At 35.5% G+C, this 26,795-nt stretch overlaps 1 protein-coding gene across 3 annotated transcripts in view; it reads right to left on the reverse strand.

Annotated features, from left to right (window-relative positions):
* Positions 1-26,795, reverse strand: part of PTPN4 (protein tyrosine phosphatase non-receptor type 4) — a 111,935-nt gene that overhangs the window by 13,371 nt on the left and 71,769 nt on the right. For 2 of the 3 annotated variants that reach the window (XM_029959817.1, XM_018072594.3), the window contains 13 exons: positions 26,266-26,334; positions 19,441-19,575; positions 18,015-18,173; positions 12,892-13,051; positions 9,865-9,948; positions 9,724-9,780; positions 8,209-8,365; positions 6,733-6,899; positions 5,200-5,290; positions 5,053-5,114; positions 4,167-4,313; positions 1,726-1,854; positions 109-257 (listed from right to left, as the gene is read on the reverse strand). In XM_029959817.1, coding sequence (XP_029815677.1) covers positions 109-257; positions 1,726-1,854; positions 4,167-4,313; positions 5,053-5,114; positions 5,200-5,290; positions 6,733-6,899; positions 8,209-8,365; positions 9,724-9,780; positions 9,865-9,948; positions 12,892-13,051; positions 18,015-18,173; positions 19,441-19,575; positions 26,266-26,334 — 1,566 coding nt within the window. Of the gene's footprint in view, positions 1-108; positions 258-1,725; positions 1,855-2,461; positions 2,579-4,166; positions 4,314-5,052; positions 5,115-5,199; positions 5,291-6,732; positions 6,900-8,208; positions 8,366-9,723; positions 9,781-9,864; positions 9,949-12,891; positions 13,052-18,014; positions 18,174-19,440; positions 19,576-26,265; positions 26,335-26,795 lie in introns of all 3 variants that reach the window. The other variant, XR_001920646.2, reaches the window with a different exon arrangement.

Below are 26,795 nucleotides of genomic sequence, written 5' to 3' on the forward strand. Positions count from 1 at the left end.
GTTTTCCTGTTATCCCCAAAGCAAACACAATTTATTTCAACAACAAAGCATTTGATGATAAATAAGTTCAGTTTGATGATTTAATAAAGTTGGAAAAAAAATCGATACCTGCAGTGAACAACAACAGGTTCTTCTCTGCCAGCCCTCTTCTTTCGCACTAGACACACAAAATCTAGGAAGTCGCTGGAATCATCAGGAACCCCATGATCAGGCCATGCTATATACTGGATTTGGGTTAGCTGGCGGCTTTCCTCTTTCTAATCAGAAACAAAAAGTTTATTCCAGGGTAATTCAGGTCCCATTTAAAAAAAAAAAAAAAAGCCAAAACCAATGATTAAAAAAAATCAATAGTACATTTATAGCAATTTTTACCCATAATAAAAGTGGTTTCAGGCAACTAGCAGCACCTTATTAACCATTGGTCATCCTGGATTTTGTAATTACTTTTTTTTTTTTTTGCTTAAAAACAAAAAAGGCAATCCACAAATGTTTACATCTTCAAGGTTAAAAAATTACGTGTCATGTAATAGTAAAGTGGTTCAGGGATACCAGCAATTTAACTGAACACTACAAGAAGGTGGTCAAATTCTGAGCAAACCAAATTTAACAGAGAGAGGTACTATCTAGATCAAATAACAGAACTGGGGTAGGGAGGGAAGAGGCAGGGCTGTCAGACATAGAAGCTTTCCTTCAGACCCTGTGTGAACAGCAGCATTGTTTTGGCTTTATCTGCATCTCTTATTTTTACCCTGCACACTACACCTAAGATGCAGAATGACTTTGTTTTCCACTCCCTCCTGTCCTTGCTCTAATATCACAAATATAATCAGTAGGCCTCTGGTTAGTGGAGGAGACAGGTTGGACAACCAGAGTAAGAGCAGCATTTCAAAGAGCAGGAGTTACTGCACTTTAAATAGCCTTTAGGCACTGACTCATTTACAGAGGTTCCACTGCTGATAACAGATGAGCAATTGCCTCAACAGGACACAGAGAAGGAATTTTAACTGCAAATCAACTAAAAGGCAGCTCTATAAAACTGTCCTCTCATCTGGTAACTCAAGCAGTCAGAAATGAGCATGTGAACTAAATTCCAGATACTCATTTCCAAACATTTCTGAGATTGAAATGCTAGCTGGGAAGACTCTGAAAACTACACGTGCCCTGAAAATCATGCAATGCTTGTTAAGCTTCTTGTTTACATGTAGTCATCAATTCCCATTCATCTTTCTCTCAGCAGGATTTATCTTCCATCTACTTTCACATATTCTTCAAGAGAGAATTACTAAGACCTGTTTGCCTCTACAAACACAGACTTTCAGTTGCGATGATGAAATACCTCTAGTGTCTCATGTTCTGAAAACATCCAGGGAATAACAAGGTTCTCAACTTCTTTAAATACTCTTTTTCTTTGGCCAGGGCATGAAAGACACCAGTAAAGACTTTTAAGACAAATAGTGTATCTTTTATGTGATTTAAAACCAATTAATATGATTAGAGAGAATGAGTCTGTGATAATTTTGCTTATGAAAGGTTTGTTACCATTCTAAGAGCAGAATTTATACTAGGTAAGTACATGACAATATGAGTAGTTTTCTAAAGGCTTCTAGAAATAAACAGTTCTATTTATATGGATATGCCATCAAGTTGAAAAGTCTGATTAAGTATGTTTTAGCTAGTATGCAAGGATTCTGTAGATTAATACATAAAAATATAGTATGATTTTACCTCCAGATTAGTCAATGTCATTTCTCGAAAGACATAAGCAGGATTTCCTTCTTCTGAATGGCAGGTAATCTGGAAGTTCCCATATGATGAGCTTCCTGATGGCTCTGGCCAGTACTGATGGCATTTAACCTAAAGTCAACACATTTTTAAAGATGCCTGTGTTTAAATTCAGAGTATTATTTTCATCCTCTCTAGTTTTTATACCTGTGTTCATTAAAGATTACTTTGATCATTTTGTAATCACTATTAATTTACTTACCAAATAGACTGCTACCTAATTACTGTATAAAATAAAGTATCACAGAGATTTCCTGGTTCTCTTTTCAAGAGGACACTTGCACCAGATCTTGCAGTTAGTTTAACTGAAGATAGAAGCCTTTAACTTTCATTATAATTTTTAAAAAATTTATCTATAAATATTCCATTTTAACACTTGAGTGACAAAGATGCTGCTTTGTAAACATTTCTGACCTCCAAAATCCTGATCTGTCCTTCTCAAAGCACATTTATATGGGAAAAGAACAAATGACAAAAAAAAAAAAAGAGATAAGCAACAAAAAAGTTGCTAAGCTAATGCAGAAATTAGGGGGATGAAGATGGTGGACTTCAAAGACTCTCGATCAAGTCATCAAATATGAATGAAAACTTCAAACACTACTATTTTCTGATAAATGGCTTAAATGCCTAATTACAGAGGTAATTTCAGCTCAAGTGTACTTTTGTATTTCCAACCCACCTGGCGATTCTTTAAGAGCAGCCAGATTTGCAGACTTCCTGCTCCACTGAGACATCCCGGCATGCAGTGATAGTGATGTCAGTAGCCTCATGATCAGCTTTAGAGCAGGGAGTCTGCCTATGGGTATAAGACAGATAAGTCCTTTTATTTCATTATTAAGCAGCTCTCCAAAGAACTCCACAAATATCATTATCGAAGGGGTGGGGGAACCTCAGAGAACTGCTATTGCAAGTCTGTTCTTAGCAGATCTGCAAAGAAAACTCAAATTAAAAGGGCACTTGTACTGAAATTCCCTCTAATCATGTTTATCTGGGAGCAGGCAGCATCATCCAAACACTGAGTCACTGAAAAATGGTTTAAAAATGCTGCAACTCCCCTTCAATTATTTTAATTGTATTTATAGGCCTGACCTCCCAGCAAATATATGGTTGTTAAAAACTCAGAATATATACAGACAGCTGAACTACAGTCTGAGTTGATCAGAACAACTAAAACCTACTATAAATCTATCTTCAAAAGAAATCCTGAGTGTGGAGGAATTCCACTACACTGTTTTTCCAGACTGTCATTTCTGTCCACACAGTTAACCAGCCAGTGCTACTCTGAATGCTCCAGACTATAAACTCAATAACTGTGGAATTACACTGCATGTATTACCAGACTTGATTGTTTTGCCTGTCTCCAAAGGATAAAGCTGCATAAAAACCAAAGCTATTAAGGAGAAACTATAGTTTAAAACAAAACCAAAACCAAACAAACCACAAAATACACCTGAGGCCTTTTACAGCACCATACACAATTATTTTTAGTAATTCATAACTCTAATTACTTTATTAGTAGTACTCTATTTTTACACATTTTATGTGGAAATTAAAGGACAATGATTCTTTCATATGATTAAACAAATGTTTATAGCCACAGAATAACATTTTATGGAAAATCTTAGATTTCAAGTTTTAAGAGAATCCTTGATGAGACAGCCATCCAGGCATGGGATCTTAACATTAAAAGCTGTGTTAGGGTGTCATAAAAATTAATTTCACTACCTATCAAAGAACTAATCTATAAAAACATGAAACTTCTTGGAGTTCCTTCATGTGAAGTTTGGAGAAAAAAATTCTGTGAAGGTAAATTCTAGTTGCTTTTCACTTTACAACAAAGAATCAAACAAAGCAGCCTAAAGATATTTTACGAAATACATGAAGACTTCAATGCATTTCAGAACTGAACTAAGTTTAAATATTAGCTTCATTAATAACATCCAAAGGTTTAAAATCTAAGAGTCATCACTGCAAAAATACTAGGAATGCACTACCCTTATGAAAAAAGGTTATAGAATCCTAGAACAGTTTAGGTTGGATGGGACCTTCAAAGGCCATCCAGTCCAACCCCCCTGCAATGAGCAGGGGCATTTCCAGCTAGATCAGGTTGTTCAGAGCCCCATCTAATTCGACCTTCAGTGTTTCCAGAGATGGGGCATCCACCACTTCTCTGGGCAACTTGTGCCAGTGTCTTACCATCATCACTGTAAAATCTCTTCCTTACAGCTGGTCTAAATTTACACTCTTTTAGTTTAAAACCATTTCCCCTTATCCCCTTGTCACATTATATGCTATAATAGTATATTCATCTACTCTTTTAAAGGCTAATCACCAACAGTATTTTAAGATTATGCCAGTGGTATTTAAGGAAATGTTTTACTTACTCTGCCCCGTTCAACTTGAGTTGTTAACATTACAACCATAGATGAGCCTTGCTCCCAAGTCATCTGCCAAAAATCAGGACACGTGTTCGGTAATGGACCTTGACAAGCAATGTACTGGTTTATTATTGTGGAAGAAGGGATTTCCATCTAAGAGAAGACAAAGTCATTATTTCAACTCCTATAACAAATGGAAGTCAGGCATCAAACATTTATTAATACAATAAAAAAGCACTCATGACATTAATTCTCTTTCTTAAGGCTATTAAATATGGACTGGCACAGATAAAAATTCTCCAAGTGTTTCAGGTAAAATTACTACAAAGATTCAAGTATACTTAACATATTAACTGATAGTTATGCAGTTGCCATAATCAAGATCAATGGTTGAAAACAGAAATGACAGAGCAGTTGGCAAATAATTCAGGTGCAAGCATTTCTTACTCCGTGGGGTTTTGACACTAGCTTTTAAAACATTGATCTCAAAATTTAATTTCTGTAAAATAAGTAGCTGTAATTTTGTTGTTACTAACAATGAAAAAAACAGATGCAAAAGAAAGTGCTGCCAGATTAGACTTTACTGATGTTGAACACTACTGTCACAAATGTAATCAGTAAAGAAGAACTAATTCCTCTAGAGGGGGTTTCTGTAAACATTTTTTCACATTCGAATGCAGGGCTAGACTTTAGTACTTATGAAAACATCTGCCACAAAACATTAGGAAGTAACTATACCTACAATAAAATTTCAAACCATTTGACTTACAGGTTTAGCAGCCATTCTAGGCTGAACTAGATTTATGAAGGAAAAAAGGAATTATTTAATGAACTTTTTCAATGGAAAACTGCAAAATTATTGTCAGAAGTGCTTTTGAAAAATACTACTCACGTTTATATAATTTGCATTGATGTAATCTTCATTACTCTTTAAAATAACCCGTGTAGCATCATCTGAAAAAAGTTTTAGAAATCCGTTACTTAATTACCAACCACAGCAAAATACTTTTAGAGCACATACATGAACAGACATACTTACAAGGCGAAATGTCTCTGTATCTATTTTTGGAAATGTTTTGAGGTAATCTGGCACAAGACATTGTCATTCCAGGCTTTTTCCTATACAATTGCTAAAAGACAAAACTGATGGTCAGAACATCACAGATGCAATAGACCCATTATTATAATATTTGCCTAAAGAGAATTTTTTTCTAAAACCAGGTACTTATTAGAACATAAACTACTAAGTAACAGTAGCTTCAACTAACACTAAAATACTTTTAAAAAGAAAGCATTACAAATTTAGTTATGCTGTGGGATCACTGAAAATTATCAAGATGTAGCCACAGGTTGCTTAAAGACAAACTGAACAGTAAATTTCAAGTTTCCATAAGAACACCAATCCAGAGAAAAAATAATATTGTGTACTGGTAAGGGAATTGACTGATAATGACATTCCACTTGGTAATTTGGGGCAAGTAGATTGTGCTGTGTTATAGGCATCTGCCCACATGGCAGTTGTCTAACTTGGGTTTTGCCTCCCCCAGGATATCCTTCTATATTTCAAGAACTGTAGAGCAAATCCTGGGTTACCCCATGCTTTTCCTGCACAAAATCTCCTTTGAGAGGTTCTTGCCCTCTCATGCTTTAGTCATGCACTGCCACAACCCTTGTGCTACAAACAATATCAGTGAAATGATCCAGGTTCAATAAAAAGCACTTCAAAAACTTCTCAACCTGCTAGGGAGACTGAAAATGTATGTTTAAGGAGAATTTTAAATACCTTTGAAAAAATCTGTTCTTTCTATATATAAAAGTAAATTTTACCACAGCTCTTAATATAAATATATTTTATAGATATATGTTGCATAATAAAATGTTAGGTCTCCATTTGGTGAGGAATTCACAGAATTCACACTGCTGTGTTTTACAAACCTGCTTTCCTGCTTTAGGTCACTTGATCTCATGCATTAAAGATGGACTATCTCCAAGGCACAAGTTGGTGCCAAAGAAAGACTATGGCAATCAGCCTTTTAGGGTCCCACAGGAAGTGCACTACTGTCCTGAAATAAGTCATTAAAACCCAACTATTTATAAAAGACATAGTTACATCAACCCTTAAGATTAGGGTTGTATTTTCCACTGGTTATTTTACCTTCCCTCATTATGAATGTTCATAAAATGTCAACAGCTCAAGTGTCATTCAGTTCCTACAGCAACTTAGATAGGCAGTAAAAGTCTGAGTACAGAACACATATTTTGGTAGACATTCTTCAGTCTTTATCTCAGTGAAAGTATTTTATTACCATGTTCCTGATAACCACAAAAAGTGTAAGTAATTGATAAAGCTATTCATAACACTAAAAACTGGTATTAGGTATTTGTAAGTTTGCACATACAATACAGGATAGATTTTTTCTTTGGTTATTTTTCTCTTTGAGAGTGTAAGACAATTGTTTTCCTAAAAGATGCTGACACTACTGAAATTTAACTGAAATCTGCTCTGTTTAAAATAATTACTATTCCAAGAGACTTGGAACTTGCACACAGGTACAGGCAACAGAGTACTCACATCAAACTGAGCCAAGACAGTTCCAGTGATAAGCCCCTCTGCTAACTGAATCATGGATTCCCTCAGAGCATTATCGTCCTGATGGACACCATCGAGTGGAGATTTCTCAGGGATGTACTGGAAGTCAGGCTCGCTCTCCAGCTTCTCTTCCACAACATCATAGACAGCTAGAACAAGCAAAGGTATGAATGCTCTGACTGAACATACTGTTTGACAAGTAACATTAGCTCTAAGTAATTTATTTAAAAAAGCAAAATGCCCAAATGTTCCTCCTGTAGAAAAATCCACATTTATTAGCAGACTGATTTTAGTCCCAATGAGTAAGGACAAAGAGCCTTTGCTGATCATTATAATTCATGATAAAACTATTTTCTTGGTTTAGTAGTAATTTTAAGTGAAAGCACATCACTGACAGCTAAAATTTTGATCAAAACTAACGTTATGCCCCTGCCTTTTCTGATATAAATCCCTAATCTCAGTCTCACATCAGAAACAATATGCATCTTCTATTACATGAACAGAGACACACACTGTTCGAAAGCCTGTTTTTAAATTATATCCCATGACCACAAAGGAGGACACTGGTAACTCCTCACTTCTGTAACTCACATGCTTTAATCTGAACTTAATCAACACACAAGGGGCAACTGTTTTAGTAAATTTGCAAACAAAGTTAGTAATTTTATCTGAGAAAGAAAGTAAGCACGCAAAAGCTGCAAGAGAACTTACACACAGAATGAGAGTACAAGTAAGTGGGGAGTGCAAATAAGTGAATAAAAGCAATTTTTTTGATGAGTTGGCTGAGGTATTCTGCTGAAGTAATTTCAACTACTCCAATTAAACATCACTGTCTCTCATTTTGCTTTTTCCTCTCCAACTGTACTATAATTGGGATGTGCAGCAGAATTAAATCCAGTGCCCATCTGCTGGGTATGGTCCAACAGTGTATTTTGTGAATATATTGTGCAAGCTTTTATTTAGACTGCATTTTACCACTTCTATTAAGCCTCCTCAGGTAGAAATGTTACCACTGGTTTTGCATTATTTTAAAAAAGTATGGAAGGATTTTGCATATATTGACCTCCAAAGTCATCCAAACACTGAATATTTGGTGAGGGGTTTTTTGTTTGTTTGAGCTTGGTTTTTATTTTCCTTAAGGGAATAACAATAACCTTATGAAATACATTCAATATCCATATAGCTTTCTGGACATTTTTATCTATGAGAGTGAGAACAAAATTTAAATTAGCTCTCTGTTAGAAATATTTGATGTCTGACTTTTTGATTAGTTTTCAACACTTACGTACACACAGCTCCTTAGAGCATGGGATCAATACACTGTATTGATGCAATTTCTTTTCAAGGACAGCAGTTCTTTCTTACACGCTAAGCATTCCATCCCAGACACAAAATGGAGGTTAGGAAATGAGAGCAAGGTGTGGATTCTTTTTTTATGATGATGTACAAACTACTTACCATTGGGTCTAACTAGGAGCACAAGTTCCCCTGAGTGTCTCTCACAGCTCGCTTTAATAAACATTACAACTTGATCATGGGTATGTTCTGCTATATCCCTGCCGTTAATCAGTACAACCTGGTCGCCTTCATTCAAACGAGGGACACAGAGATCAGCCTGCAAGGAGGAGGGAATAAACCCAAACCATCTGTAACACAAGCCATTACCAGCTTATAACATTAAAGTAACAACTCCAAGTAACTATACTTGGGGTCCTGAACCCTAGCAGCCTAGTTCCCATGGTTTGCTGCTCTGTATTCAAATGACAAACATGTTACACAATACATAGGCAGTACCATTCACATGAACAAACCCATTTGCAGCTGGCAGATGACTGTCATTGTAACACATCTTTCAGCAGCTGTTACTCTACTCCTCAGCTGAAAGAGAAAGCTCCTCTGTTTGAATCACACTTTGTATAGGCACTTAAAGACCAGAATGTTCTTATCTTTGAAGGGAAGGGAGTAACATGGCAAACAAAACCTTGTCCACATCAATTTCACAGGCTTAAATGCTTCAGGTGTAAAATATCACAGTGGTAATCGCAAGAGTAAGGCAAGGACTGAAGACAATGCACAACTCCCAGTAATCCCACAGAGGGGAATCGGGTCATAAAAATTGTTATTGTAATCACAGTCTAAACACTGTTGCAGAAAAGAAAGAGCACAGGCCATTACCAAATATCTTCTCTCTACAGGGTGAATGTTTAAAGCCAAAATTATTCATGTTAAGAAATATTTCAGGGATAATAACAGGAACGAGAACAATGATTTCGGCAAACATTTCAATAGTTTCAAATAGTCAAAAAAAATAAAGCGAGAAAGTTGTACTTCTTAAATGTTAACAAATAAATGGTTCACTCTACTCTTACTCTAAAAGATATAAACAGAGCTGACTCCAATCAGTCAAATACCAGGTCAGTATTTCTGGCAATAAACTGACAAAATATTGTGCCTACTTTGAAGACACTATTGATAGTCACTAAACATCAGTAACAACAGACAATCAGACCTGATGAATGATTCATGATGTCTGATTTTAATCTACATCTTGGCTTTACTCGGTTACATCTGTCACTAAAGTAAGAGATTTGCTATTTTAGTTATTTTTAACACTCTTTCAATATATAATTTATGTGAAATTACTGAATGTCTATATTTAAAAAAGTAATAAAGTAAATTTATTTTTAGGATGACACAGCTCAAGAAATAGTGCATACTGAGCATCTGTAATGCCCCATAATTGCCAGAAATTAAACTTTGTTTCAGTAGGAAAAAATTACTTTTGAGGATTGAAGAACTTTAAAAGTATGTTAAGCAGCCCCATCAAATTCTTACTGCACATAATTTGCTTTGTTATGATAATGTTATAGCAAAAGAAAATTTTCATAGGCAGCTATGAAATAATTTAGCATTTTTAATACATCCTTCAAGATACACAGTTATTGCTACCAAGTTTGCTTTTTGACAACTTACAGGTGTTCCTGGAGCTACCCTGGACACTATAACCGGCATCTTCTGATCATATCCACCCTTTAAAAACAAATTTAATTAGTAACAGATCATGAATGTAAAAAAATAACCTTAATAAACACGAAGGGAACGATGTACTGTTACCTTTACATTGAAGCCAAACCTTCCATTTTCGTCTGGTTTCATTCTGATCATAACAAGATTGTCATGGGGGACACCACCATTGGGCTAGTAAACAAAAATGATATTACATTAACATCTATTTTGTTCACAGGTAGACTTTGAGGATATTGTATCTAATAATTCTGCAGTTTCCTCATCAAATAATTGCTCTTGTACACTTGAGAAAACATCAAGTAATAGTACAAACATCTTGAGTTTTGCAGAAAAGGGAAAGATTTCAGAGTCTTGGACATAACTAAGTTAAAGGTGTGTTCTGTCAAAGCATACTCAAAGTAAGAAACAGGATTATAAAGGACTAAATGGCTTCAAATACTCTTAAAAAAACCAGCTTACTAAACTGAAACTCTTTAAATTTGTTTTAATTATGACTACAGTGAAGAGGTGCAATAAAAATGTAATATAATGAAAAATAACTGAAGGTGTCCCTTTTTTTCTTTTAACACTAATATGCCAGTAGTAAGCAAGGGCAAGTTTGGCAACAAAATCTTGGTTCCGTTTCCCTTATTCCATTTCCAAGGTAGTGGAGTATGAACTGTGACACATGCTGTGCACTGATTCAACTCTGACAACTTTAGATGCTTTCTTCTGGGTTTTATTCGGATCACAACAACACTGTTAAAGGAACTACCACTAAGCTGAGGAACACTAGATACTTTTTTAATCTGTAAGACATAATTTAGTGCCATTGCAGTGATTTGTAGTTTGTTCCCATCAATATTTACTTCACAGATTCAACATTAGCTAATATTTATAATTTCTACAGTGAGAATGCACAGTATTGAAGAAATCTGTTTCATGGAAGTTTTCAATGTTTCCAATTATAGCCAAAGTAGAAAACTCATACTGGGAAAAAAGAAAAAAAAAACACCCAGAACTTATTAAAGAGAACATTTTTAAATGTAAGAAAGTTTCAGATCTGCAGGTTCAATAGGTTAAACAAGTCTGCACAACTTGGCTCATTAAAAGTTAACTCAGCTCCAGGTTTTCTAAGTTCTTGTTCTTGGTTAAAACAAAAAATCCCTCAAACACATTCATAGTAACGAAAAGTTGAAAAATTTGGGGAAGGAGAGGAAAGTAACAGCATAAGATACGTTAATGAGAAGTAAGGGTGCTTAGGAAGCCTGATCATGTGCCAATCATTTCAGCCTGTGCTCATTGGCATGAGAGATCAGACAGAATGAACATGCTCACCTGCAGTGTTTGGCAGCTTCTATGCCATTGCACTCCCCAGACAGAAAGGAAATATGAATTTCCTGCTTTAACAGGCTCTTTTGAGCCACTGTTTATAATGAAAAATGCAAAAAGAGCACTGTATATCATCATTAACCTGTTTGACTGAAGGGACTTTTGGCCACACCTGTTTTCAAATACTTCTGACATTCTCAGACTGGATAGTTGGGGACTACAGATGGAGTAAAAAGTTGTCATTCCCACACCTGTCCTACTACACCTTTCTAAACAGACTCTCCGTACGTAAAACAGACAAAGGAAATTCCACAGCTACATGAAGTCAAAATGATGAGAAGTTTTCTTCAACATATTTGAGATGGAGCAGAAAACTCCAGTGGTGCAGGAACCTGAATTCTGGTCAGAAAAGCAACTTTGAAGCAAAACCACATTCCAAATCCTAAACTTCCACTTCCACAAAATTTCAGTCATGCCGTGTTCCTTCTTCTCTAATCCCCAAAATAAAAAGTCATCAGCAGACCAAATTAGATCTTCAATTACAACAGTGCACTGCCTTAAGTGAGGCAGCATAAATTGGAGCACAGCAAACAATCACACTGACAATGCACAGAGAAAAAAGAATCTCATTCTCACACAGCTGTGTTGGTTTTTCAGAACAAAAAGGAGTTAAAAAAACAACTGAAAGTTATTTTTGTCAATTTGGTAAAATAACTGAATACAGGGCAGAAAAACTTGATGACTAAAGTAGTGTTATCATTCCAAGTCATATTTAATAGACTCAGGTAAGCACTGGCTGAAGACAAAGCTGTTACAAACCCTGTTTCATTATTTAATTAAAACAAAAATTTTTACAACATTCCTCAAATGCTCAAAATCTTAAAAGTTTTGCTTTTGGGTCTTTTAATAAAACCCCAGCTATGAAATTAAAGAGGGGTTTTATGGGAATCTTAACTTTTTTATAAGGCCTGAGAGAATACTCTAGGCTTACAGTTCAAAATGCAAACAAACTAAAGGCATTTCTAAATATCAGTTTGGGGAATTAACTCATAATTTTGAAAACCTGAGGTTGACAAAACTGTTTACACAGTATTGCTACTGTATCTGGATGTTAAAGAGTTTTCCCATCCTGCAAAACATTTCTTGTCCCACATCAGTATAAAACCAGGAACCATTGGAAAACTTCTGGAAGGACAAAAAATCACAAAAATGGTCAGTGAGATCTCACCTCAGTCAGATAATAATCAACTGACTAAGCTTACTCATCTCGACGTGCTTAAATGTGGGAAAAGAATGTTTGCTCATGTTTTGACATTTGTTATCACAAGCCTCTTGCCAGAGTCTCTTTCTTGGAAATTCTGATAAGAAATGCAACCACAGAACCAAGAAGCTGCTCCTGATAAAACCACTCCAGAAGCTGGTAGGCATTTTCAGGTTTAGTTTTTTTGGTAAAACCTAGATTAAATACCAGTGGCAGTGTCTGCAATGTCTTCTTTAAAACTGATGGCAAACAAGTTTTCAAAGAAGAGGTTACGTAGAAATTTCTGCATCTGCTTAAAATCTAATGCTCAAAATGTTTGCAAAACCATCCCAGCGTAGTGATTTGCTGACAACTGACAAACGACTACTCCAGCAGTTGGAAAAACCAGCAGGAGCTAGAAGGGACAGTATGTTTAATGAAAATGCTGCAAGGTAATGCACAAACACAGCAACTCTCTGAAATGCATCAGAACCAAGCTCATGGAAAACAGGACTATCATTCTGATTAAAAGCAGAATCGTTCAAATGGCTTCAAAAACTTACTGTGGATTTTTCTGGTGATGCAGGAACATCAAATGTTTCATTAATATGGTTATCCAGTTCTTGCTGTGAGTGTGAATGATGAATTTGGTTCCAACTGTTCTTTTTAAATTGTTTGGGTGGTAACGCAGGAGGCTGCCCATCTATAGGAGTCTCTTGAGATCTAAATACCAAAATAGAAGTATGAAGTGGAACAATCATGAAATATTGACAGTTCTTTCACGGTTCCAAATAAACCAAAAATGTTAGAAGAAGCTCAAGAGTTTGAGAGATGTGTATTTTTAGAATCTCAAAAATGTAGTCTGACAGAATATATTGGAAGTGTATGTTTGGACATGTTATTGCTTTTTTCTTGACAAGCAACTGTACACAGAACCAACAAGTTAATCTTTTACCCATGACTTTTTTAAAAAAGGTTTTAGCATGCTTAAGCCACTTAATATTTAACCCAGTTTACACTGGAATATTATAAAAATCACTGTATTTATACCTTGCACACATACTAAAAAAAACTTCTCAAATTGATATGTCACTTAATATGTTTTCCTCAGTAATAAAATCAAATAGTTTGCATCTCAAATTAATGCCTGCAATTTAAATCATAAACGGACACAGGGAGCATAATACAGTGCTACCACAGTACTTTTTGGCTATTGATCTTAAAAATAGGAAAAACCAGGAGGCCAAGTTGAACATAACTCAGCTGCACCCCTGTATTTATTGGAAAAGCCCGTTGGATATGACAGTGTTATCTTTTAATTTTTCAATTTAAAAGTATATGGATACATTGCAAGAGAACTCTGGTCTATTCTCCCTCTTGAACACATTACCCTTTGAAACACTAGTAAAAATGGCACTAATTGCATGCAGTTCTTAGTTGAATTACAACACCATTACTGAAGTGAAATAGCAGAAAGTTCTACTTCTGATTTAGATCTGCAAGCACTCTATTCTAGATTAATAAAAATGTTCACTGTGTTTTTTGTATAATATGGAGAATTTCCTTTACTAGTCCTTTTGGAATAAAAGCTTAAATGTATAATTTGTATTATATAAATATATGATTCATCTTTCATTATACAGATTTATATTTAAGAATTAAGAACATTTGAAAAGGCCCAAAAGGGCAGCTACCTCATAGTTCCCATTAACTTGGTTTGAGTGCCAGTTTCTAAATACCAGCAAGGACACATGCCTTCTACCCCAATAAAAGGTGCTATTAAATAATTTAAGAACTTAAACCAACAGCCCACTGATACTAGTGGGAAACCCATAAACCACTGAGAATGAAGTTACAGGTTACAGCTAAATCTAAAGAAAATGCTACCACCAAAAATAGGTGCCTCTGTTTTTCCACCCACACACCCATGGCCGCTTCCTTGAAGAACTGGTGCTCCTCCCTTGGCTAAGGCAGCTCACACCAAGCAACCAAAAAATCACTGACTTTTTGGACAAGCCTGGGTTCTCTGCTGGTTAAAGGTGAATTGTTCATCACAGGGTTGACCACCATGCGGGGACAGAGGGACACTCCCAGAGCAAAAGCAGGACACGGCCCCTCTTGTTCTGAGGAAGCTGCAGAGGTAACTCATTGCACAACTCCCTCCAAAGCACAGGTAACCACTGAGCAGCCCTACTGTACTCACTGGTCTCGCCTCAGTGAACTCTTAGCAGGGCAAGACTCTCAGTATGAGACTGCACAACATTTCAAGTTGCTGCAAGTTAGAAAGCCTAAGTCACGTATCAAATTCCATACCATGTAATTTGTCTCTACACAATTCAAGAAAGGCAGTTCCCAAGCACGTTTTAAAATAAAAACAAAAAAATCTGAGCAAAATTGGCTACAGTGATTTCAAAAAAAAGGATGAACCTCTTTCAAAAAGCATGAAAAATGGGAAATAGAACACTTCACTTCGAAAGACCACACATTTTCTGTTCCAGTTTAAACAAAATTAGTCAATATTCTCAGAAAACAAAACTGTTAACATTTTTTGTCAGTGTATGAAAACAGCACATTTGAAAAGATCTTAACTATTTTTCTCATTTTTTGCTTAATTTCAACTTTCAGAAAATATTTTTTTCCTTAAGTGTTAAACGAAAAAAGAAAGTACTAATTATTCAGTCTAATGTCTCAAAAACGTCATGTTCAAAACACACTAGGGAAGAAAAAATATATTTCTTAACACTTTTCACTGCAAGTAACAGACAAAAAGAGTACATTTTATTTTTCAGGATAAGTAGCTTTTCTAAATTCATTTTTGTGGAGAGAAAAATATGATGATTGTCAACATTTGCAAAACAAATCCTCAAGGCAGCTATAAACTACTTAGACATCGACTTACAAAGGTCACCCAGAGATTTTTAGCTGCCTATGTATTCATTCATTCATGTCTGGCCAGTACAGATTATTCAGCCTTTTAAGTAAAGGGCAACATAGTTATGTATTTTCCTGCAAACAATTACTCCTGAGAGTTTTAAACTGAATAAAAACAGGAATAGAAAACACAAGTAGAAGCACAAAAGAAGTAATTCCGATAAAAGTAAAGGATGGATCTTATGTTTGATTAGATGTCTGTACATATATGTCAACAAACACAAATAAATTCCTATCAAACATACAAACTTACAGAAAAGATTTGAAAAGTTACTTAAATGGGCATTTTGCAAGCAGCGATGGAAGTACTGTAATATATTAGCATAATGAATTGTGAGAACTAACAATCAAGCCTTGGGCAAAAACTTCACTGCTTTATATTTGCCCAGTCAGCTTTGAATTTCCTTATGAATACTCAGACAATGGCAGTGAAAGCAGCCTATTTTGCAGGCAAAGCAGCTCTCTGTTACTGAATTCAGCAATTTACATAATAATACAATAACACACAACCCTGGCACTGACAAGCTTTGGGTATTTTTGTTACAGATATCCGGTCTGATCTTTTTAATATATTTAGCAAAGGTTTCATACACACCCGCATAAATTTATTAAATTAAACACTTATCACGTGCTTGTCAATTTAAGGTTATAATTACCTCGGGGAACTACAAGCACGAATCTCTCAATTTAGTTTTGAATAGCATATGAAATGAAGAAAAGATGTGCAATTAAAGCTTATATTAGCTAAGCTATAATATCCTTCTGAACTGCACGGAAACTGTAATTTCTTTTGCTGTGTTGACTCCAAACTCAAAAAGATGACTAAACCTATTGCCTATCAGGTTAGCCCCTCGGACTTTCTTACATATGTAATTTTGGTCAATAAATAAAAATGTCCTACAAATTAGCAGATGGACTCCCCAAATCTTTTCACTCAGAAAGACCAAATTGTTAAAGAAATCGTTTTTTGGACTGTAGAAAAGTATAACTTAAAATTATATAGCTTATATGAACTTCATGTCTACTACTTCCCCTCATAAATCTCAAATCTTGAATCAGTAACATCACCTGAAACCTTCAGAAGACCCTAATAGGGTTCATATATTTTTGACAGTCAATGTCCTCATTCTTAAAAATCTCTTATTCTAGATATCTATACTGGGAGATTAAATTTCACTTTTAAGCTTCCAACAAGGAAAAAAAAGCAAAAACAACCCCCCTAAAACTTAGTGATGGAAGAGCAATACTTTTTCTGCTTAAGTGCAAAATCATGAAACAAAACAGCCATAGTTTCACAACTAATGTACGAAACCACTTCCCCTCTTTTTAAGACTCATTTCTATGGTGACTTACACAAGAAATCAGGTAATAAATAAACAAATCCTAAGAACACTCAGGAAGTCTGTACAATTTAAGAGTAAATGCATAAGAATATATAAAGAGAACATTTAAGAATTGTGCTTATTTCACTGTATCACTGCCACTCACTGAGTGTTTCTCATGAACTGACTTCAGTTGGAAATTTTGGAACAGAAGGAACCTGACCCTGTGTGGCCTTTGAACAACAACTCTAATATGAGAAAAGACTCACAAGTGTTGCAGTTTTGAGAGTGTCTTGATGTGAATAGGTTAAAAAGCCCACCAAAAAGGAGATTTTATATTATTAGGTCAAAGTGCTATTATATAACCCTCAAAGTTGAATAACTAGCTGAGCGTGAAATTATAACTATTGTATCCTATTATGAAGTGTCACGTGCTATTTTACAAAACTTCAAAAATTTTGCATTCTATTTCCCTCTCCAAACTTACACATAGCTATTAAACTGAAAGTACAGTCCAAGTAAGGTTTTAAAACGTGTTTAAATACCTTCCCAGATTCATTTTTCTTGAGACACACCATTTGTTTACAAATATGTGATTATGTATGTGCTATTTTACAGGTCTCAAATGGTTCTGAAGCCATTTGCACAATTTCCCTGCTAAAGGAGCTTATACAAAATTATGAGGGCACATCTGGCATTACTACTAAGAAGGTACAGTGATAATAAGGTGTATATTGCATCTGTTTTTCCCCAGTTCATCTGTACTCTAGACACAAGTTATTGAGCATTTCAAATCTTTGAACAACTCAATATTTGTTTGTCTTACTTCTGAACCTAACACATTGTAATAGTTTTTATTTTGCCCACCATTGCATAATAAGCTTACAGTATCAAGAATATTCAGCATAATTGGAAAAAAGAAAAAAAGCTTGTGACTGCTATCTTAAAAAAATAAAGATAAGCTCTGTAACAACATACAAAACATACTAGCAACCTCCAATTGCTGGGGTGTCAAAAAGGTATCTTGGCTAAATAGTTTGTGAAGCTTGCTCACACTTCTGTTCCTTAACGAAAAGCAACACTTCTAGACTTATACCACAAAACAACAGACTTCAATCTATCAAAATAACAACTTTTGCTTCCACATTCAGACACCGATGGTCAAATTACAGCAAACCCACAGATTGAGGGGGTGGGGGTATTGAAATCCTGAACTTGGAGTATGTCAGATATAGGTCTTCAGTTCCACATCATTTAATTTTCACAACAAGACCTATTCTAGTACTCCCTAAACAACAGCCACCTTTTATTATATTGCCTGGCCCTCCCTGACCCCAACGTTTAACAGTAAATTCTTAAAGGCCAAGACTTCGGACTTATTTTCAGAAGCCCTGCACGTTACCAGACAGCAGCATGGAAAGAAGAGGACTTACGGTGATGTTTCCAGTATGATGCTGTTGGCCTGGGTGGAAGATGGAGATCTGTGATTTACAAATACTTCACTCGGGGACGTGTGAACTACATGGTCCACTAAATGTCCAACTGACGAGGGGCGTAACCGGGCTCCTTCTTGAGTGAAGGCAGAGTTGCGACTAAGAGGGAAAGCAGAGCAGTGCAACATGACAAGAATATTACTGCTAATCCACATTTCTGACACCACCCACTAGAAAAGAATGCTTAAAAAATTATTTCCTCTCACTGTAAGCACATGTTCATACACATATTTTTATTAAATTATTAAGTTACTAAATTAATTAAGATTTCACTGAAACAATTATGTTGTCAGATCAACACGTTATATTTCATAATTTTAGTTCTGAAAGTGTTCAAAAATTATTTTAATAAATGCTAAATGTCTACTTTTAAAATTTATTTATTTTTAATTAAAGAAGCCCGAAAGGAATATGATCCAACCAACAGACTGACAGTCCAGTCAACAAGAAGAAAAATGGATTCCCAAGAAGACAAATCCTGGCTCTGTTCGCGTCAGAACTCAACCTGAATTCCTTAAGATGAACATTTTATCCCCTGCACCTTCTCCTACAAGAATCATAACCTTTACACTGAGAGTGTTAGCATTTCTGTGACACAAAATTTTCCCATTTGAAAACCAGCACAGTGACACAGGCACCTCAAAAGACTTTTAAAGAGGCATGACTAAGTTTGTTATGCTTTAAGTATCATTATTACTATTTTTTTTCAGCAATTTTTAAATGCTACAGATATTTACAATAATAATCTTGTGAATAATATGCTGCAATAGAATCTTCAATTTTTCTGGTTTATGCAATACAAAATTGGGTAATACCAATTCTTAAGCCAGTTTCAGCACACTGAGAAAATTGGTCACCTTCCAAAAGAAATCAGGAATGTTTTTTCACTAGCTATAAACATAAAACAGAAAGCTCTATCATGTGAACAGTGAACATCGAAGGGAAATGCAGAAAAATTGAGAGGAATAAGCCTGCAAGAATGTCCAATTAAGTAATTTCCTCCAATGTTTTAAGAAGTGATATTAAACCAAAACCAATTATTTTTAAAATATCACACAGATTTTATTATCAGGGTCTTTTTTAGCCAAATTAATAATTTAGTTTTAGTTGTGCTTGAGAAAACTCAAGCTCTCAAGTTTAGGTTAGTGTGATACATCTTACATTTTTTTTTTCTAGGTTGACTGAGAAGTACCTAAAATTCACCCCTAAATAATTTCTTTTACCTGAAGCTAAATGTTCCAGAGAATCACTCGGCACAGAATTATTGAAGCTATTTGTCTCTATCAATCCTTCTATTACACAAGTAGGTCACTCACATTAGAGGCAGACAGTTACTTCTAGGAAGAGAAGATTTGGTGCTACTTACTGATTTGGGGTTCCAGGTGGAGATCGTGATGGCAGGCTCTGTGTTTCCAACCTATCATCAGACAGTGAGTTCCTACTCATTACTTCCCAGTCCATCCCACTCATTAATTTCCGTGCCAAGGGTTTACTGGGGGATCTAGAAGAAGAAAGTAAAATGACTAACCAAAAATTACATGATGTAAGAACAAAATTACACAAAATTCACCACAATTCAACTGATGTTCAATCATAGGAAACCAAACAATATGTAAGGAAATGTAATAATTCAACGCTATATTTACACAGGCAGTTCTGTATTTTCTCCATCTATTGTACTTCATTTTTTGTACTTTGAAAAGAATGCCAATGAAATAGCCACAAACTATGGTAGGCTGTGAGGGAGACAGGCAAGATGGAATATGAACTCACTAAACTTCACTAAACTTTTAATGCCTCAAAGACAATCTGACTCAAACAGAATAATCATTGAGAGGTCTGAAAAACAAAAACAAACAAAAAACCCCCTCTAGATAACACAACTATTTAGCCATCTCAGGAAAAATAAAGCACTGAAAAAATCAGCCCAGAAAAACTCCCAAAGACTTTGAAGAACTGAAAGTGGGGAATCATCAACATGGCAACCGAGCTACCAAATTTTGTTTACACATCAAGGATTTCCTCATGTGCTTTCTTCCAGAACACGTTTGGTCACTTTTAAGGCAGATACAATAATACTATATAAACTTCCTTGTGAGTAAATGAATTTCATTTGGTTTTGTGCCAGAAATGTCCTTCAGGTTAAAGGTTATTATCACCAATGTTTTAAAAGGAATTATATTTTTTATTTGTTGCCCTTTCTTGAAATTAAGGAAACATTTGCTTCCCATTCTCCAGTCATGCTAGGATGCCTACAATCTCCTGCTGTTTCTTTCACGTATTTCTTAAGCACAAATAAAACCCTACTTGCAATCTCTCATGAAATACTATAGTTCCCTTTTATACTGGAAATTATCTAATGAATCATCCAAGAACTGCGGTTGCTTTTTTTCTCAGTGTCGCATTGGATGGATGGTTCAGTCATCCTGCAACTAAACATACCCAGACTTTTGCTGTTTGTTTTTTTTAAACTGGAATTCTTCAGCTAACAAAAAAAAAATACTTTTAAACAAGTCTTTTATGTCCTGTATATTTTGTGTTAGTGGGTTTTTACTTTACTTCTACTACTTTGATGGTGCTCTATAGTTCAAATTGCTCCTCTGTCATTACCCAACCTTCTCTTGTTCCAGTGATACTTCAGCATTGATTCAGCAGTGATACTCCAGTGATACTACAGCATTTCATTTCCATTTGCCTTCATATTGTGTCACCGTACTCTCTAGGTTTGCACAATGAGGTGAAAACGTATTACTGTATCAGCAGTATAGCTCCATACACCCAGATCACAAAATAATTTCTGTCTTTACTGTTCTTGGGACACATGGTAATTGTTCTTTATCTTCATCATTATCACCTTACTGATTTACTGGAAGTGCAACTCCAGAAAGAAGGAACTTTGAGAAATTGAGGAACTACTTGCACACAAATTACATCTTCTGAAAATGAGAAACTTGGTTACAATATAGATTTTTGCTTCTGATGGAACTTAAAACTCAATGCAAGCCATCACCTTGAGTAGACTGTCCTCAATATTACCAAAAACATCTACAACAATAACCAGCCAAGCATTATATTGAATAATCTACCTTCACATGCAGAAATACATAAGATGGCAACACTGTTTGATACTAAAGGAGTGGTGGTCTGTGTGTGGAGGGTTTATTTTTTTCTTTACCTCACCAAGCAGTTCTGAACACGTATCACATTCTGCTTTGCTGCTCTAAAGACTTACTAAATAACAGCTGACAAACTTCAGACAGGTAAGATAGGCTACCCTAAATAGTACTGTTTCTGGTGTTACTCCACTTGAGGAAAAAAATCTAGTAATATATTGAGGGAAAATATCAGTTATTTAATTACTCAAGAGAAATATATCCGGTCTCTTAGCATGTTTCATGGTATTTAGGGAGTATTAATTTGATTCAAAAAGTAATTAGCTTGATATCATCACTTAAACCAACACTCCAGTTTCTGTAATTTGCTTCAAATGTGAGCAACTCTAACCACGTAGGTATTTTGCTTCCCAAACACGTAAATGTGAGCAGTTCTGAACAGGTAACCAGCAGAAGAAACCAGCAGAACTGACAGGTATGTCTAGTTCTATCCTTTCCCTATTCTTTTGTTAATCAAAGCCATGACTAGCTGGACCCTCCTGACAGCAGGTTTGCAGCCAGCAGATCAGCACCAAGAGCCAGCTCTGCCAAGAGGTAGATTCTACTATTCAAAGAAAGGGAAAAATGCACAGGACCATAATACATCCAATGCTAAATTAGGTAAGTACAGTACTGCAGACACAGGATTTTCTGACAGACATAACTACTGAACCTTATTTACCTTCAGTGTAAAAGCAACAAGTGGAATACAGGAACATTGGTGATGAGCTTTTCTTTTTTTAACACACAACAACAGTAAAAGTGCACCATCGTTCCCTTCTTCTGTGTAATAAATTACACAGAAGTATATACAATGGGGGGAAAGTCCAAGTTTTCCCAAAAATTACATTTTTGACTGCTTCAGAAAACTCCACTTGTATCTTAAGTCATAGTTTGTAACCCCGTTTATGCAAACTTCCTCATCAAACGAACACAACTCTAAAATAAGCAAAGCATCACCTTCTTCCCTCTTACAACATACAATGTCAATAAAACTCACCTTTTGCTGTGGATAGAGTCTGATCTTTCAGCAATAATACCTTACTACCATGATAAACAGCTGCAGCATTTCTTAGCAAAGGCTTCTTTTGATTATTTTATTAACAGCTCTAACCTCAGAGTCCCACCCACTCTTGTTTGTTGCCTCAATTTCCTGTCTTTGCAGAAATTTCAAAGAAAAAATTACCACACTGCAGCACTGAACTTCTTACTGCTGTGGCTTTTTGATTTTGGTTCTCCTGTCAACACTTCTAAATCTAACAATAAGTTATTTTTTTATTAACATTTAAGATATGCTGTGAAATATTCCTAAAAATTACTCCTGTATCACTAATTTCTTACAACCTTAAAATAATTTTCTCAAGCCAGAGTGCAGCTGAGGACATGAGAGGGGGGAAGTAAAATTTAAAAAACTTTGAAATGTTTTGATAAATGTTGAAATTCTAAATTCCACCTTTGCTCAGCCTGGATGCTTCTATTGCACCCAGCTCAGGAAATTGACAGGTAACAGAATAAGGCATTTTCAGATTTAATTTTTGGTGTATATGCAGAGACATTCCTAAAAAAGTTGGAAGTAGTCTCATCTATTTGAGCAGGGACGGAAATGGGAAACTTTACTTGTCTCCCAAATCAAAAACAGTCTTCTGAGCTGTAATGGTACAGCAAATATAAAAAAACCACCCCCCACAACTGAGTAGCAGGGATGAAATTACATAATGCAACTAAAAAAATGCACGACATTATAATTAGCTCAGCTACAGCACACAAAAGCTTTTGAAGACAGAATTTGTTTGGCACCCCACAGCTAAAGGGCTAAACTCTTGGAGGAGCTGGGAGAGAACAAGGGTGTTGTTTGGGAATACAGGTGGGAATCTTTAAAATCATTTTTGTCCCTAAAAGAAATATAACCTGGAGCCACAGCCTTGCTTTCTATTTTGACAAGGAGTACAGGGAACACATTTCTCAGCAAAACTGGCAACTACTGCTTCAGACCAAGAGACTGACACTATATACAAATCTGCAAGGAACATCACGAATGACATGTGCAATTTAAAGCACCTCAGAAATTATTTAAATAACCTGAATAAGTGCATAGTTGAAGCAAGACTGAACTTTGAGAAACAAGAGATTGCAACTTAATGATAAGGAGTTTGCAAATACAAGTGACTGACACCCACTCCCTGTCACACAATGTGCCCAAAGCACCTTCCCTCAGCCCTGGAGAGGACCAGCCGAACTCAAAAGAAATAGAGCATTTTGCAGCCCTTTAAGAATTCTCTCAATTCATTACTTCATTGAACCTTTTTTACTCTTATTATCTACTTCTATTAAGTTTCTGGAAATTCTTATGGGGTTTCGTGGGTTGTGAATATCCTGCAACAAATGAGGCCAAGAGAACAGCTGTAATGAAAATGAAAAAAAAAATGTCCAAAACCTAAACAACTGCAGCAACAGTCTTCCAAATGTTGAATATGCTGCTGCATAAAGATTAAGAAGATTAAGAAAACAGCATCTACATAATATATCAAATTTATTACAGAACATATCCTTTACAGTAATAATTCAATTTTTAAAAATTAAATTTAAATTTGGGAAAAAAATCCTTCAGCTAATTTTAAAGCTAAACCTGCTGACTGTAGGTTGTAATTACTTGTTTTATTCAAAAGGCTGTTAAGAAGTTTTATTTCCATGTCTTGTGCTCTGTATCTCTGCTCCAGTGTACAAAGGCCAGACTAGCTGGTCATTACTTGTGGCAATCACCATTTCCCAACTTAGAAAAAACAGATCACTCAAGTAACATCTCAGTGGACCTCTCAGAGTTATTTTCTTACCATGAAATGATTCAAAGGTTTGCTTAGATAGTATTTGCTCAAATAAAGTAGTTTCTAATTAGATACTGTTAAGAAAACTGAGTGTAAACCTGGATAACTTCACAAAAAACCCCTGAAAATATTTCTTTTAGTTGATCTTAAATAAATCTTCTGATGTAATAATAATAATAATAAAAGCAATTAGTTAAATTTGTTTTATGTGCCCACTTAATTCTAACGAAAGACCTGACTGTACCTTGTTTCATAACTAAAGGCAACCAACACCTAGCAGAACTTCCAGGAGCTACCAAAAGAAGCTCACTGTTTGAGAGCTTAAAAAGTTGTTCAACACCACCATGACTTTGTCTGAGAAAGGCACACCAATAAAGAGAAAGAGAAAGACAAGTTCCAGGAACAAAACCCACATTTTACCTGGAAAATCTTAAAAAGCAGAATTCGTCCTCTATATGAGTACAAAAGGGATAACATCTACTCAGCACATTAACTTGAAATGTAAATGTTTAGAAGACAAAGAACTGAAGATAATGTTCTTAGATTAAACTTCTTGAACCACACGGTGTTCTAGAAATGTCTTCTATTTCAAGCTTTTTCACTCTTGAAAAGACTAAAGGTCTTTCAAATGGAAAATGCATTAATTTCACACTGTGATGAGGAGGACAGAGGAAGAAGCAGCTGATTTATTAAAAGCCTTCCACGGTGTGTTTGTTACAACATGCCATTAATTTCAGTTTGCTGATGTACCCATGTATACCTCAGACATTTATCAGCCATCAACATTTCTAGGAAACTCAAAACGCGTGGATGAATGTTCTATTCTTGATTCAAAAAGCAGCAGTGGAAAATAAAATTACTGAGGACGGAAGAACCGAGTATTTCATTAACTAAAAAAGGCCAAGAAGATTCATGAAAATCAGAGCAGTTGTAGCCATGGCTTTCCATTTTATTGACTTTATCAATTTTATCCAGCTATATATGACAAAATACAAGTGACCTCAGCAGCACTTGTTTGGTTTAGCTGCAAAGGGAAGAGTGCCATCTACTGCATAAGAGTTTCTGAAGTGATAAAAATACTCCTCGAAACCAAGTATCGGCTCTTCTCCATCCTAGTGACTTGTGGGGAATCACCAAGTTCAGAGTACAACAAGAAAAATAGTTTTTAACTGATTTACAACTCTAATTTAGAGAAATAAAACTTGGCTGTCACAGTGTTGAGTCTCCTGAGTATTACAAAAGTTGCCCCAAGTAAAAATCTAACCAGATTCCCAAAGTAAATTAAATAGAGTAAAAAATAATTTTACACAGAAAAAATTGGTTTTATAAAATCTAGCTGTTGAACCAACATGTCGCAGCACTTCTGTACCCCAGGCCTTCTGATATGCAGCTGCCTATCTGTGGTATGGCCCAGCTAAAAACCCAAATCATACTATAATACACAAGGAAAAAGAAGGGGTAGGGTGGTTGGAAGGGTGGAGATAGGGTTGGAAATCAAGGCAGAATTCAGCAATGCTCTGAAAAACAGCGTTTGCAGGCTCTTGGAAAGGTTGCCGGGCTTATTACTCAAGTCTGCAAGCATAAATTTTAATACTAGAGTTCCTTAAGGGGCAACTATGCAAAAAGACATCTCTGATCTCAGCAAAAGTAGAAGCATAAAAAAGGTACAGAGCATGCCCCCTCCCCATAAAGATTCTGTTAATGATCAGAGCACACTGCCTGATGGATGCAACAGCCGTTGACTTTTGAATGCTGTATCATAATTTCTGAAGGAAGAACTAAAACCACGCCTTCATTGTTTTATTGTAATCACTACACTCCTCGGGAGTCTGAAATGCAATTAAGTAATATAGTCTTGATTAGCCAACTACCCCGTGACCAAATACCTTCAGAAGCAGCTCACTCCCAGTCAACTTTTTCATGGAAAAATACCTCATTGGGACTATAGTGATAAAGTTGTTCTCACCAAATAAGACACTCACTGTATCTTATTCTAAAGGAAATACACATGTATAGTTGTAGGTTGTTATTGCAGCTAAAATAAACCCATTAACTCAATATTTTAATGGAGTATTTTAATGGCAAGAGACCATTCTTTGCAATAAAGACAGCACAAAAAGGGCTAATACATGTAACAACAAACTACACAGACTGAAGGCTATTCTGAATTTTGAAGATATTTAAAGGGGCAAATATTAAAGAGAATAAATTACTTACCTTGCAAATACCCTGTCTTTGTTTGCTCTTTCTTTACCATACTGCACAGATTGGACCTCTGTTCTCCCACTGGAAAACAAAACAAAATCAAACCACTGAATCCACCATAATTAAAGAACAATTTCTTGTTCAAAATTGAACCATCTCAACAGAAAAAGCCTAAAGTTTGTTTTCAGTCATGCTTAAGCAATTGCACTAGCTTCAGTACAGTGTAACCTTAGAAAGCATTTGGTAGAAGTGTAGGTCTTGTTTCCAATTAATTTTAAAAGTAACAAATCTACTTTTGCTTTTTGTCTGAAGCAATAAGAAATTTCTCACTGGATCTTTGCATAACACTTAACACTATAACATTTCCTGTTATAGCCGCTATCAGGAACTTAAAGCATCTTCTTCATACTCCTAAACTACTCCCCGAATTGCTAATAACTTAGTTGCTATTTAGTTCAGCAAAATATCACAAAGAAATTAAATAATAAGCACATCAGGATTGTATTCTTCTATGCAACTTGTCAAAACCAAGATTAGATCTT

The sequence above is a fragment of the Manacus vitellinus genome, unplaced genomic scaffold (genome assembly GCF_001715985.3).
Source record: "Manacus vitellinus isolate BGI_N305 unplaced genomic scaffold, ASM171598v3 scaffold_22_pilon, whole genome shotgun sequence".
In the NCBI taxonomy this organism is placed as follows: domain Eukaryota; kingdom Metazoa; phylum Chordata; class Aves; order Passeriformes; family Pipridae; genus Manacus; species Manacus vitellinus.